The sequence below is a fragment of the Pantherophis guttatus genome, chromosome 4 (genome assembly GCF_059756535.1).
Source record: "Pantherophis guttatus breed Tessera chromosome 4, ASM5975653v1, whole genome shotgun sequence".
In the NCBI taxonomy this organism is placed as follows: domain Eukaryota; kingdom Metazoa; phylum Chordata; class Lepidosauria; order Squamata; family Colubridae; genus Pantherophis; species Pantherophis guttatus.
In genome coordinates this window covers 30642313-30656674 of record NC_142066.1, presented here as the reverse complement: position 1 = coordinate 30656674, position 14362 = coordinate 30642313, and the positions used below count along the sequence as shown (strand labels likewise).

The 14362-nt window shown below is 44.7% G+C and overlaps 1 protein-coding gene across 1 annotated transcript in view; it reads right to left on the bottom strand.

Moving 5' to 3' along the window:
• Positions 1-14362, bottom strand: part of PTPRH (protein tyrosine phosphatase receptor type H) — a 60902-nt gene that overhangs the window by 45901 nt on the left and 639 nt on the right. The window contains exons 2-4 of the mRNA XM_087893552.1: positions 11870-12041; positions 10611-11765; positions 3534-3740 (exon numbers count right to left, since the gene is read on the bottom strand). Coding sequence (XP_087749678.1) covers positions 3534-3740; positions 10611-11765; positions 11870-12041 — 1534 coding nt within the window. The remainder of the gene's footprint in view (positions 1-3533; positions 3741-10610; positions 11766-11869; positions 12042-14362) is intronic.

Sequence of the window (14362 nt, the reverse complement as noted above, 5' to 3'; positions counted from 1 at the left end):
GAATGTGCAGATGACCTTGGGGGATGAGGGAAAGAAATGCTGCCAAGAAAATAATTAGATGAGACAGGTAGAAGTCTCTACTGTATTAACAGACAGAGGAAGAAATTTAGGAAGGACCACCCTAATTGTTCAGGTTGGTTAAAAATAGTAGCAAGCTTTTATCTCCAGACTGGCAACATTCTGTTAATGTAGTCTTACAGTAAAGTAGAATTAGCTCATCTTGTCATGTTTTCTGCCTGTTGCACCCAGGAGCTCTTATCTTCTGATTTTAGCCCAGGAATAGGCTGTCTCTACACAGCCTTGGTATTTCAGACCATTCATGAAACTTTAGGAGCTACAGTTGCAAACATCTGGAAGTTTGACAACTGCTGGAAGCCTCAGGACATCAGTAGTGAGAGATGCTGGCAGTCGTAGTACAGCAATTTTCAGGGTTTATTTATTTATCATTTATTAAATTCATAGGTTGTTATTCAGAGCAACTCTGGGTGGCTTACAGTGCAGGTTGCCTATCCCTCTCCTGACTCTCTACTCATTGCAATATGCTTTTTAAAAAATTTATCCAATCTTCTGGAGGTGAAATTATTTTTACATCGTGGAACTGTTACTGCAGAGCTTTGGTGGGAAGTTCTCACTGCTTTGTCAGAAATCCAGGACAGAAAAACAGGAGGGTTTGGCACTAAAGATTTGCATTCCCTCTAAACTCCCACTGAATTATTTGTTTGGTCACCGAGGACGTATGTTTTGTTTCTGGGAGTATTAATCCCAGCTGCATTGTGTGTAAATCCATTCAAAACAAATTAGGGGGTTAGGAGCAGGGGTGAAATCCAGCAGGTTCTGACAGGTTCTGGAGAACCGGTAGCGGAAATTTTGAGCAGTTTGGAGAACCAGCAAATACCACCTATGGCTGGCCCCAGAGTGGGGTGGGAATGTAGATTTTGCAATATCCTTCCCCCAGGAGTGGGGAGGGGATGGAGATTTTGCAGTATCCTTCCCCTGCCACGCCCACCAAGCCACGCCCACAGAACCGGCAGTAAAAAAATTTGGATTTCACCACTGGTTAGGAGGACAAGAGGCCACACACTCTGGAAATGCCTTTAGCTTGCAGAGTGTTTGCAGTTGCAACACCTTGAAAGTGGTGTTAAAGGAAGCATAATTTAGTTTAATTTAACCAAAGGTTTCCTTTGAAACTTAAAATACTTCTTTCTAAAAAGGATTTTTATTTTTTATTTTTTTGGCCGTGAGGGGATAAGGACACACACACAGAGAAAAATTTACACACATAATAGTACAGGTAGTCCTTGACTTACGACCACAAATGAGCCCAAAATTTCTGTGGCTAAGTGAGACAGCTGTTAAGTGAGTTTTGCCCCATTTTATGCCTTTCTTGCCACAGTCATTAAGTGAATCACTGCAGTTGTGAAATTAGTAACACGGTTGTTATGAGAATCTGGCTTCCCCATTGATTTGGCTTGCCCGAAGGTTGCAAAAAGGGATCATGTGACACTGGGACCTAGCAAATGTCGTAATTATGAGTCAGCTGCCAAGCGGATGAATTCTGATCACGTGACTGCAACAGTCGTAAGTATCAAAAACATTCATAAGTCACTTTTTTCAGTGTTGTCGTAACTTTGAACGTTCACTAAACAAATTCTTGTAAATTGAGGACTACCTGTAATAACACACGCTGGTTAGATTTGTTTTAGTATGTCCTGCGTTCTTAGTGGAGATGATGGATAAACTTTGGCTTACGGTTTTGCTAGCTAAAGACCAGAATAAATAACACTGAATTAAAACCATCTCTTGCATGGTACGGGACAAACTACTCAGCTCAATGAAGCATAAATGAAGACTGCGTAGCATTATATAGGAATCCAGTTGCAGAGTTAAGATGTTCCTCCTCCATAGCCTAAGAGTTATGGTTTCTTCTTGATTGAGGCCTTATTATTTTCACTGAACCCCAATCCAACTATGAGCAACTATGAGCTCATAGTTAACCTCATCCTAGACAAGATTTTTAAATTAACAATCCCAGGAAACCATCAGCCAGTTCTCAATATGAACAAGAATATGAAGCATTTTCTAGTTGAAGCAACTGAAATATAAATCCTTTCACCCAGAAATAAATCCCAACCACAGTAGGGTGCAGGGATGTGTGGGCAGATAAGAGAGCTGTGCAACATTATAAATGTAGTCATTCTTCAAGAAATTAGGCATTTCAATGAGTTCAATGATTCTCTGGAAAATATCAGGATGTGGCCCTCCACCCCCACATCAGATAGTCACGTAATATCACTTGGCGTACGAGAAAGTCTTTTGAGTTTTCAGCTTTCCCTGAAAATTTAGTTAATTTGACATTCTTAAACAAATATAGTCAGTTGCCCTTCCAAATTCACACTTTGCTGAATGTTGCAATGCAGTTTCTTGCTAATGGAGCAAGAATTAATACAAGCATATCCATTTTTGATGGTAAGTAAAACATTTGTTAAGTGAATTTTGCTCCATTTTATGACCTTTCTGGACACAGTTGTTAAATTAGTAACACGGTTGTTAAGTGAATCTGGTTCTCCCATTGACTTTGCTTGGCAGGAGGTCATCAAAGGGGATCAAACGACCCCGGGACACCAATGGTCATAAATGTGAGTCAGTTCCAAAGCATCTGAATTTTGATCATGTGACCACAGGGATGCTGCAATGATCGTAAGTGTGAAAACCGGTCAAAAATAACTTTTTTTCAGCGCCGTTGTAATTTTGAATGTTCACTAAGTAAAGTGCTATAAGTAGAGAATTATATGTATACATTGGAGAAATGGACATTCACAAATGTGCATACATGTAAAAATCCCATTAAATCTTGTTTTAATTGCTTGCAAAATCATCATCAACATCATCATCATCATCATCATATTTTCACACCGATTCGCCCATTAGGAAAGCATAGAAGCAGAGGTGTAAATTATGAAAGTTCTGGTGATAAAAAAGGTCAAGCCAATGCAGAAGTGGAAAGAACTAGATTTAAAAATTGCAGAAACAGGAAATTACTCCCTAAATGATAGATTAATTACCTATCATTTAGGGACTTATCACTGGAAATTTTTAGGAAGCTGTTGGATAACCATTTGTCTGAAGTGGTGTAGGGTTTCCTGCCTAGGCAGGGGGTTGGACTAGAAGACCTCCAAGGTCCCTTCCAACTCTGTTATTCTATTCTATTAGTTGGGAGCTCAACCCTTTTCTTAAAGGCTGGCTGGGTATCGCTTTAAGGAAAAGGGCTGAATGCACAAGTTCTTCTTCTCTAATTTTACCTATTCTCTGCAATGCCAGCAATGGAAGAGGATGAGTAGTCCAGCCAGGAGATGCCCAATGAGAGTGTGGATATGGGAGAATGCCCAGCGATTTCCAACTCCTGATGCTGGCCTTAAATGCAGAGATCCAGTTGGTTTAGGTATGAAGTAGATTACTTTTGATACAATGATCCAAGATACAATGCATACCAAAGAGCAGGTGGTTTCGAATTTGCCTGTTTTTAATTCACTTACCAGCACCAGGGAGTGCCAGCTTCCTCCTGGATGAAGAAGACTAGATGCCATCAGATAGGTAGAAAGTCCCAAGGTAGAAAGTCCCCAGAGAGAGCCCACATCCCGACAACCTGCAACTTCTAGTTGATCTTGGTAATTTGCCAAGCTCTTTTCAGATCCTGTGTCCTTCCTTTTCTCCCACCCAAAACCCAGGAGGGAGTTGTCTGCCTGGAAAACAAACCCACACATACAGTTATATTTTTGGCCAAATGAAGTCCCACCCCTTTGTTTGAAAATAGCACCAATGGAAGCACTTTTGTCCAATGCAAATTGGAGCTGTGGGCAGCTCCTACAGTCTAGGTAGGACCTCAGGGAGAAAGGAGATCCATTCTCTTGACACACCATGAACAGGACAGTGGTGATGAGGATGAGAAAAGGCATTAACCTTGCTATTCTCCTCACCTGCCATCTCAATGTATGTTGAGGAAAGGCAAATGCTGGATGAATGCAGGGGACTCTGTGTGGGTGAGTTCATGCATATGTGACCTGAGCCCACCATCTTCACCCAATTTATGATCTATATCTCTCATGCCTTCTTTCAAGGGTTTCATGCAGACCACAAGGTGGTGAGAACCACCACCTCCCCATTCCAAATAATATTGTCTTCTCCTAATTCCCACAACTCCTAATCCCTTCTGAGGCCAGTCAACTGAAAGTGAAGAGAACTGGAATTGCATCTTTCAAAGAACCTCTAGACCAGTGATGAAATCCAAATTTTTTTACTACCGGTTCTGTGGGCGTGGTTTGGTGGGCTTGGCGTGGCTTGGTGGGCATGGCTTGGTGAGTGTGGCAGGGGAAGGATACTGCAAAATCTCCATTTCCACCTAACTCCAAGGGAAGGATACTGCAAAATTCCCATTCCCTCCCCACTCCTGGGGCCAGCCAGAGATGATATTTGCCGGTTCCCCGAACTACTCAAAATTTCCACTACCAGTTCTCCAAAACGTATCAGGACCTGCTGGATTTCACCTCTGCTCTAGACTGGAGAAAGTTGCTTTGGAGTCATATTCAGGTTCTCCTTGCTTTGAGGGTTGTTTTTTAAACATTTATGGGGCTGTACATTTTAAAAAAGTTTTTTGAGGAAAGAACAGGCCTAATAAGTTAACTCAAGCCTGGAGAAGATCAACCTTAATGTACCTCCACCCAAACTCCTACATTTCTTGGCACCTTGAATTAAACAAAGTCTTTGAGAAAACCTGAAAATGTACTCCGAGTTTCTTCAGGGTTCTTCCAGCCAGTTTTCCTTATTCTTGGAGTTCTCCATTAGCATGGATAACAGCCGGGAATTCTGGGTGATGTAGCTTCTACACATCCAGAGGACACCAGGTTGGAGAAAGCTATGATAAAGGCTCAGCAAAGGGAGACTGAACTGTCACACTCTGCATTCATGATTCCTACTCCCTGGCAGCTACATATCTAGCTCTGTACACATGAGAAGGAACAAAGACATTCATTGTGCTGCACAATTATAATGTACTAGCCTTGTTTGTCCTTTGTAAACAGGACTTACTTTCCATTAAGCTAAATTAACGGAGTTCATTTACAACAGCTACTGTATAAAGGTTAAAACATATGAAAAACAGTTGCAGGAATGGGTTATGTATAGTTTAATGAAAAGAGGGACTGGGGGTGGCATGATAGCATCGTTCCAATATCTAAGGGGTTGCCACAAAGAAGAGGGAACCAACCTATTCTTCAAAGCACCTGAAGACAGGACAAGAAACAATGGGTGGAAACTACTCAAGGAGAGAACCAACCTAGAACTAAAGATAAATTTCTTGACAATTAGAACAATTAATCAGTGGAACAACTTGCCTCCAGAAGTTGCAGATGCTCCAACACTGGAGGTTTTTAAGAAGAGATTAGACAGATTTGTCTGAAATGGTATAGGTTTCCTGCTTGAGCAGAGGGTTGGACTAGAAGACCTCCAAGGTCCCTTCCAACTCTGTTTTTCTGTTATATATATTTCTTACAGTCTTTAGTCTCCTTTATTTTAGTATAAAACTTTTTCCAGTTAAAACCTGTTCTCATTCTTTCTGATTCTTCCTTGCCAAATAAAGTCCTTTCATTCACTAATACAGAGTTGCGTTTAACGATTTTTAACGGAAAATGGCCCAGAAAATGGCCCAAAAACAGCCCCAAAAACGCCCAGAAATGGCCGAGAAAACAGCCTGTTTTTTGCCCATTTTTCAGGTCATTTTCCGGCGCTCTGGTGCCTGCAAAGACCAACTGGCTGACATGCATGTGTGCGCTGGAAACCGGAAGAGTAGCTGGCGACAGCACACATGCCCACAGAGGGCTCTGCATGCCATCTCATTCGTCATCTTCAGGCTGGTGTTCTCGGCTTCGTGCTTCCAGGAGCAATGTGAGATCGCAGCTGTCTCTTCCTTTTAACTGCTAGTGGAGGTGTGAGCTGATTGGGTGGGAACTTGGCTGTGCTCTGATTGGATGGGGGGTTGGTTGTGCTCTGAGCCCTCACATTGCTCCTGGAAGCACGAAGCCGAGAACACCAGCCTGAAGATGACGAATGAGACTTCGTCGAAACATCGCCAAGACACTTCCAATTTTACTTGGGAGAAGACCCGAATAACCAAAGACCTACATACTAACACCCACGAAAACCTGGTTCGGTGATCTGGAAGCGATCGCCACCCGGGTGTCATTACTTCCTGGTTTTAATGAGGAAGTAATATTTTTTTACCTTCTGTGCATGTGCAGAAGGTTTTGTGCATGTGCAGACGGTGTGTGCGCACATGTGACGCGCATGAGCTTCCGAACCGGAAAGGAAGGTAAGTAGATTTCCCCCTTGTACAAAGGCAATACTAGTTTGCTGTCCCTAAAACTGCTACACTTTCTGAGTAGACCAAAAAAGAAGGATAAACCAATTGGGAGGAAAAAGATAGAGATATTGGGAAAGAAGAGACAAAAACAAGAAAGACTTTCCCCTCTAATTTTACATTTTAAAAACATGAGTAAACCACATTGAAAACTTCAGGGAGCTGAGGATTCAAATAATGATCTGTGTGGGTGTGTTGCCTCCAAAATGCATTGAATTACATTCACATTGAAATGCAAATGAAATTAATTTTTCCCCATGTATAGCAAGAAGAGAAAGGATGAGTCAAAGAGGAAGCAAAAAAAAAAAAAATGGAAGAAAAATTAAGTAGAATATCCCCAGAAAAAATCCTTCAGAAAGGGTGGTCAGTTCCAGCTTCTTTGTTTTCAGCCTTTTTTATATGATTGGTGGTGGTGGTGGGGATTCTTTTTTTCTTTTTTTCAGCCTTTTCTATAAAAAGGGGGCTGTCACAGAGAAGAGGGGATCAACCTAGTTTTTTCAAAGCCCCTGAGGGCAGGACAAGAAGTAACCGATGGAAGATTATTATGAAAGAGAGCTCCAACCTAGAATTAAGGAAAAATTTCCTGACGGTGAGAACAATCAACCAGTGGAACAACTTGCCTTCAAAAGTTGTGGGTATGCTTCATACCTGGAGGTTTTTAAGAAGAAATTGGACGACCGTTTCTCTGGAATAGTATAGGGCCGTGATGGCGAACCTATGGCACACGTGCCACAGGTGACACGTGGAGCCGTATTGATGTGCACGTGAGCATTGCCCTAGCTCAGCTCCAGCATGCATACGCACTCTGGCCAGCTGATTTTTGGGCCTTCTGGGCCCACTGGAAATCAGGAAATGGCTGTTTCCGGCCTCCGGGGGAGGTCTCCAGAGGGGATGGGGAAGGCTGTTTTCACCCTCCCCAGGCTCCTAGAAAGCCTCTGGAGCCTGGGAAGGGCAAAAAACGGGCCTACTGGGCCCACTGTGCCATTGCATGCCAAAAGCGAGGGGAGTGGGGGGGGTTGTACGTGCATGCGTGGAGGGGCAGGGCACATAGTATTATGGGTATGGGCACACATGCATGCAATCATCCCGCACTCCCCCAGCTTTTGGCATGCGATGGCAAAAAGGTTAGCCATCACTGGTATAGGGTCTGCTGCTTGAGCAGGGGATTGAATTAGAAGACATTGAGAGTGTTAGGATATGGTTTGAACCTAACAAGTTGTCCAGGCAATATATGTGTTCTGTGACTTTAACTGAATATATATTGTGTGACTTTAAAGTTTTACTGCTGATTCATTGTAATGCTGAGTCATGCTGTAATTAGATAATCACTAGTTGTAAACGTATTTAAGAAAGATACTGTAAAGTATTCAGTTGATGATATGCTACCATAGTGTGTGGAGTTGCTACCATTGTGCTATCATCGTTGGATGGATCTGCTACCATCGTGGTTTGTGAATCAGAGTGAGTTTGTTGTTCTAACCAACTACTGTTTGTGTGGTAAGAAGATTTTTGTATCACTGGACTGATATCTTGGATTGATTTAAAAGACAACGAGATTGTTTTTTCCCTATAAAGTAAGCTTTTGATAAACCAGTTTGCACATCTCTTATTCATTGCTCTCAGCAACATTTCTCTGTGCTCTACACTCTGCTGGTTGGTAACACAACAACAATATCCTTAACAGAGAGTCTCTTCCAACACTGTTATTCTATGTTCTATAAAACGTAAAGTTTCAAATTAAGATCTACTCTTGGTGGAAACACAAGAGATCCACCTAGTTTTCTTGACAAAAAAGTGCTGTTTTTCACCTCTAAAGACTTGGCCCCTCTATATTGCGCTTGGCACTCAAGCATTTGCAAGGCAACCTACTTCAGAAAGAGATTATCCTTCTGGTGCATGAAATCCAGGAGGGTCAATTAAAAATCACCCACCCCACGTGGGCTATGATATCAAAGGAGGGGAGCTGGAGATGTAGTTTCTTCAAATCAGCCTCCTGTCCCCATCACAGTGGCACCTCTTGTCCCAGAAAACATATAAAAACTTTTTCAAGTCATGTAGAAGACATCAGTTCTGGAGCTTTGTTTTTTCAAACAAATGTTTTATGGGTTTCACACCTTGCTAAATGCCCTGATGTCAGCATTCCAGAACACCCTCGCTCCAAGTAAAGACACGGAAGCAAACATTTTCCAAAGTTCTCTTTACTACAATAGGTGTTGTGACTCCGACTCCCGAGCCTGTCCTAACAGAGGAAGAGGACTCAGAAGGTGATGGGGAGGAACTGATAAGGCCTCCCTCTCCAGGACCCTCCTCTCTGGCAATGCCTCAGGTTCCATCTGAAAGCCAAGAGGAACAGCCTGGGATATGCCAGGAGGAAAGCATATCAGAACAACAACAGATAGGGAGCGAGGATGATGAATCCTGGCTTGATCCCAGGCAGCGTCGGAGGGAGAAGTGTGCACAGCAACGAAAGAGGTGTGGGAGGGCCAGAGATTGAGCTGAGTCACTGAGCCACATCCCACAAGGAATAAGAGTGGGTGTGATTGCTCTTCAGGCTTTGTGACGGTCAAAGTTAAAAACCTGAGAGTCACATCGCGTTACCTGAAATCTGGCTTGTATATATTTGGATTGGACCTTGGCTAACTCTTGCTTCATGGATTACTTTTTTGCTACTGGATCGGACTGAGGATAAACTCTCTCTTGCTTACTTTTTGTGAAAACTGACTTGGCAGGCATTTCGCAGTTTACTGCCAAAACTCTTATCTGCAAGGGATTCTAGTCTGATTGTATAATAAAATCTTGGCAGGCGTGCCTGGTTGTGTGTTTGCCTGTGTAGGGAAGTGGGGACAGAACAATAGGTAAACTGGCACATCTGGGAAAACCCGAATCTGAGAGGTCCGGGTTTTCCCTCAGTAAATCAAAACCCCAAAAACCATCCCCTCACTCCTCAGTTGATCACATGCTCCAATCAACGTCCGTCCCATCTCTACTCAGCACTCCGACCACTCCTTCTCCAGATGCCGGATCGCCCTGACCTTGACCAACAGGAAGAATGTTATTATTCTTACCGAATCCATGGATCAGGCCCAATAACTGACACGATTCAATCATTTAAACAAGTCTCTTTTATTTACAGGTTCAATATAACATCACATGCTGTATCTGGAAGTGAGAGTCAGGAAGGAGTGTGCCAACCTTTTATACCTGTGGGCGGGGACTCAGGTAAGGAGTGGTCTGTGGGTGGAGCTGGCCAAGTGGGTACTGGAGTTAACCCCTGCCCTACTGTGTCCCTATTGACCCCTGGCATGGGTAAGGCATTTATGTGTGACAAATCCCCCTCTAAATGCCTGACCTGTGACTGTGGACTTGATCGTTTTAGTGGTGCCCAAGGGCGGACATTGAGTTTGGATACTAGGTATGAGTGTTGCTTGCCCTGTAGTGGTTTCGTGAGTATGTCTGCAGTCTGTTCTTCTGTGTCGCAGTGTATGGCCTTTATGAACCCGATTTTGGAGAGCTGCCTCACATGTTTGTACTTTATGTCAATATGCCCTACCGCGTCAGCCATGGAGATTTCTATGGCCGCCTTGTTGTCTTCGTAGATGTTTATCGGGTACTCTGGTTCGCACCATACACTGGCGAGTAGGTCGTCGAACCAGATGAGGTTGTTTGCGGCCTTGGATAGGCATATGTACTCCGCCTCTGTGGTTGAGGTAGCCACTAAGTTTTGTTTTCCCGTGTACCAATGTACCGGACTATTGTTCAGGTAGAATATGTATCCTGATGTGCTTTTCCGGCTTTTGGTGTCACCGGCCCAGTCAGCATCGGCGTAGCAGGAGAGGACAGGTTCGTTGGACGGTTCAGGTTCTAGGACTAGGCATGCATCGGCACTTTGCTTCAGGTACCTCAGTACCCTCTTTACAGTGTCCCAGTGGTACAAGGTGGGTTTGCCTACATGCCTGGACAGCAGATTGACTGGTAATGCGATGTCTGGCCTAGTCCAGTTGGCGATATATAAAAGAGAGCCTATGACTGATCTATATAGTGAGTTGTCTCCAAATTCAGGTGATTCACCATGCGTATTTTTTAGGAAGTCCGGTTGCATGGGTGACTCACATCCCTTGGCATCTGCCATGTTGCATTTGTGCAGTATTTCTTCTATCTTTTCTTTCTGGGACAGTTGGAAACCCTTGGGAGTTTCGCTGACTTGTACGCCTAGGTATTTGTTTATCTTCCCTAGGTACTTTAATGTGAAGTGTTCACTCAGTTTACTGGTGAAGGCGTTGCGGTTTCCCTCGTGTTTACTGATGTAAAGTATATCATCCACGTAGACTAGGATGTATTCTGGTGAATTTCCCTCTCTCCTGGTAAAGAAGCAGTTGTCGGCTACGGTTGCTGTAAACCCCATTGACTTCAGGACCTCAACTAGACATTCATACCAGCGTTTGCCGGATTGTTTCAGTCCATATAGGCTTTTGTGAAGTAGCCAGGTGTCCCCCCTGTTGGTCCCTTTACTGTGTGGTGCCCTAACGTATATTTCCTTGTCTAGGTTGGCGTGCAGGTAAGCTGTCTGCACGTCGAACTGGTGTACCTCTAGCCCTAGCAGAGAAGCGATAACCAGGGCACTCTTGACACTTTCAGTCCTTACGGTTGGGGAGTAAGTGTCAGTGTAGTCTTCTGGGAATCTCTGGGCGAATCCCTGGGCAACCAGTCTGGCCTTGTACAGGCTTTGACCACTTTCTAGGTCCTTGATCTTAAAGATCCACCTGGTGCCTATCGTATTTTTACCCTCTGGAACCTTGGCTGGGGTGTAGACCTCTAGCTCCCTCAGACTGTTCATTTCTTTATCCATGGCCGATTCCCACTTTGATCTCTCCTCCTGTGGTAGTTTCAGTATCTCTTCATATGAGTTTGGTGTGATTTGGTTCGTGTGTATGTGCATCACGTAGTCATTTAATCTTCTGGGTAATTGGTTCCTGGTCGTTCTGACTGGCCTATCTGTCGTTTGCTCGGTGTCATGTAAGTACCTGGCTTCCTTTTGTGTTAGTGAGTCTACACTTATCTTGGGGTGATTCCCTTTCCATTCCCCAACCTTGATGTTCTGTCGCTTGGGTTTTTGTTCCATCCTTTCCTGTCTATCTGTCGTTTCGTGTTTGTCTAGTACTCGCTCGTCTGGTCTAGTCTCCTGCCTGGTGGGTACCTCGTTGAGGTGTATTCTGGACCAGTTAACTTGCTCATGGAATACCGCTGTCCTAGAGACCACAAACCTGTCGTTATTGTCTACAAATCTAAAGCCTTTGGTACCTGGCTCGTACCCCATGAATCTCAGTCTCCTGGAAACTTTGTCCCCTTTTTTGCGCAGCTGTTTGGGTATATGGACATCAGCGGTTACGCCGAATACATGTAGGTGTGCTATTTGTGGTTTTTTTTGTTGTACATGAGTTCATATGGCGTTTTGTCTATTACGCTGGACCAGGTTCTGTTTAATGTGTAGTTCGAGTAGACTAAGGCCTCAGACCAAAAATGTTGACCAATTCCTGCGTCCTCTAAGGCGCACCTGATCATGGTCTGTAGCGTGGAATTCTGTCGTTCTACAACGCCGTTCTGAAAGGCTGAGAACGGAAGCACGCCTTTGGATCTGAGCCAATGAGAGAAATCCTTAGACAGAAACTCAGATCCTCTGTCTGTCATGATTTGTTTGATTTGGGTGTTGTTTTGAGTCTCTACCCTTTTGTAGAACTCTTTGAATTTTTGGAAGGCCTCATCCTTTCATTTTAGGGTGTAGACGAAGCCATAATGACTATAATCGTCTACGATGGTGAGAAAGTATCTTTTCTGGTATTTGATGGATGGCCTTAGGGGCCCCACCAGATCCATATGGACTAAATTGAATACTTGTTTGGAGGCGCGTGAGGATTTCTTAGGTCTGGGCTTGACCTTTAATTTAGAACATTTGCACACCGAACACTCGAGGTAATTTTCACAACTCTTTATTTTGATTCCCTCGGTACAGTTGGCCATTTCTTGGACTACGGGGAAGCTGGCGTGCCCTAGTCTCCGGTGTAGTAAGTGAGCACAGCCATCATGCATGAGTTTGTCTATCGATGGTCTTCCCTGGGTGTGTTCGGTGGTGTGTGTCTCATGTGTCGTGTTCTCCTCGCTCTCCGTCTCTCCCTCATTCACCTGTCCTTCCCCATCTTTGTTCTGATCAGTGTCCTTTGTGCATTCTGAGTTGGTGTATATGCTGGGTGTGTTACTTTCATGGAATGTTATGTATGGTAGCCCTTGCTTGACTGTCACTCTACCTACACTTTCTCTGCCCTTGCTAACGTGAGCCCTCCCTTCAGCGAAGGTTACCTTAATCCCTGATTCTTCACTGAGTTTTAACGCGGCCAATATGTTGTGGGGTATCTCCGGGACCAGTAGTACCCCCTCTATTTTCCCTATGCCTGGCAGGGTAGCTATCCCCCTGCCTGTCACCTTAACCTCGCTTTGGTTTGCAACCTTGATTGAAAAGTTCTCCTCCGTGAATGAGAAGAGCAGACTTTGGTTATAGGTCGTGTGGTTGGAGGCTCCAGAGTCCAGGAGCCACGAGTTGGCCTCCCCATCCTGACATGTTATGTGGGAGCACTCCCCTATCCCATACAATGATCCTGTTCTGCTGTCACGTGAACTATCCCTGTTCCCCCTCCTGTCTCTGGGATTGGGAGAGTCCCTGCGTCTGTACCTCTCCTCAGAAGTGTGTCTCTCTGTCTGTCTGAATCTATGTTCTGGTCTACTTCTCTCTCTGTAGTTCTTGGGGCAGTCTCTCTTGAGATGTCCCCTTGACCCGCAGCTATAGCACTCTGTTACGCTATGCTGCCTGTCCTGGAAGGCTACTTTCTTTTCATGTTTATGTTCCCTGGAGGAGCCAGAGCGGCTCCTTTTCAAATTGTCTTCAGCGATCAGTTTGTTAGACAGCTTCTCAACGGATAGGAGACCTAGACTAACAGTATCTAAGTGTGCTAAGAAGCTGTCCCATGAGTGATCTAAAGAGTTAATTATTACACTCTTCATGATCTGGTCTGATATGACTTCCCCCCTAAGGTGTAGTTCTGCCCTGGTAGCGTTTAGGGACACCAGATGCTCACTTATGGGGGTCCCCGGTTTGACTCTGGCAGAGAAGAAGTCTTTGGAAATCTGGGTAGTGGTTGCCACACTTTCACTGTAAAATAACCCAAACATTTTTTGTATGATTTCTGATACAGTAAGGTTGTGACCAATGCTATGGTAAATAGTGGGAGATATGCTAAAAATTAAAAGGTAAAATGCCCTATGGTGCATACAGTCCAACTCTAAAGTCCATGGTCTCTCTGGGGGGTCATTAATAAAATGTGACATGTTTTCTTTTAGGAACACCACCTGGAGCTGCTGTGACCATTCTAGGATATTGCCCCCATCCATCCTCAACTTTGGAAAGTCACTTGGTAAGTTCCCAGCATTATTTGTAAAATTACTTACTGCAGGCTGCTGTCCATGGTTCTTTATGTGCCTATAGCAGCAGTACGGCATGGGAACGCTTGCCGGTAGTTTAAAAGTCCCGCTTTGTAATTTTTTTCTTTTTTCTTCCTCTAGGCGGAAGAGCGCATGCACGAAGTCCATTTCAGCTCTGCCGTCGTCGTGGAAGGACCTGTTCATCGCGGCTCCGGCGTAGAGGCCTCTGTCGGTCGGGTAGGCCTCGGCTTCGGTCTTGGGGGTCCAGGTGTGCTCCGGAAGATGTCGTCCCGCAGCGGCTTCTCCGAAATGAAGATCCTGATGGCGTTGGGGTCCCGGCGACGAATGCAGGTAGCTGCCCCAGTCCCTGCGTTCCAGGGTGCGCGGTCTGGGCGATCGGAGGCGCGGTGTTCTTGGGGTGCATAGGGGGGTTGGCGTGCTGGCGTGGGCATCCGTGGCCCTCGGGTGGGTGTCCCAGTGCCCCTC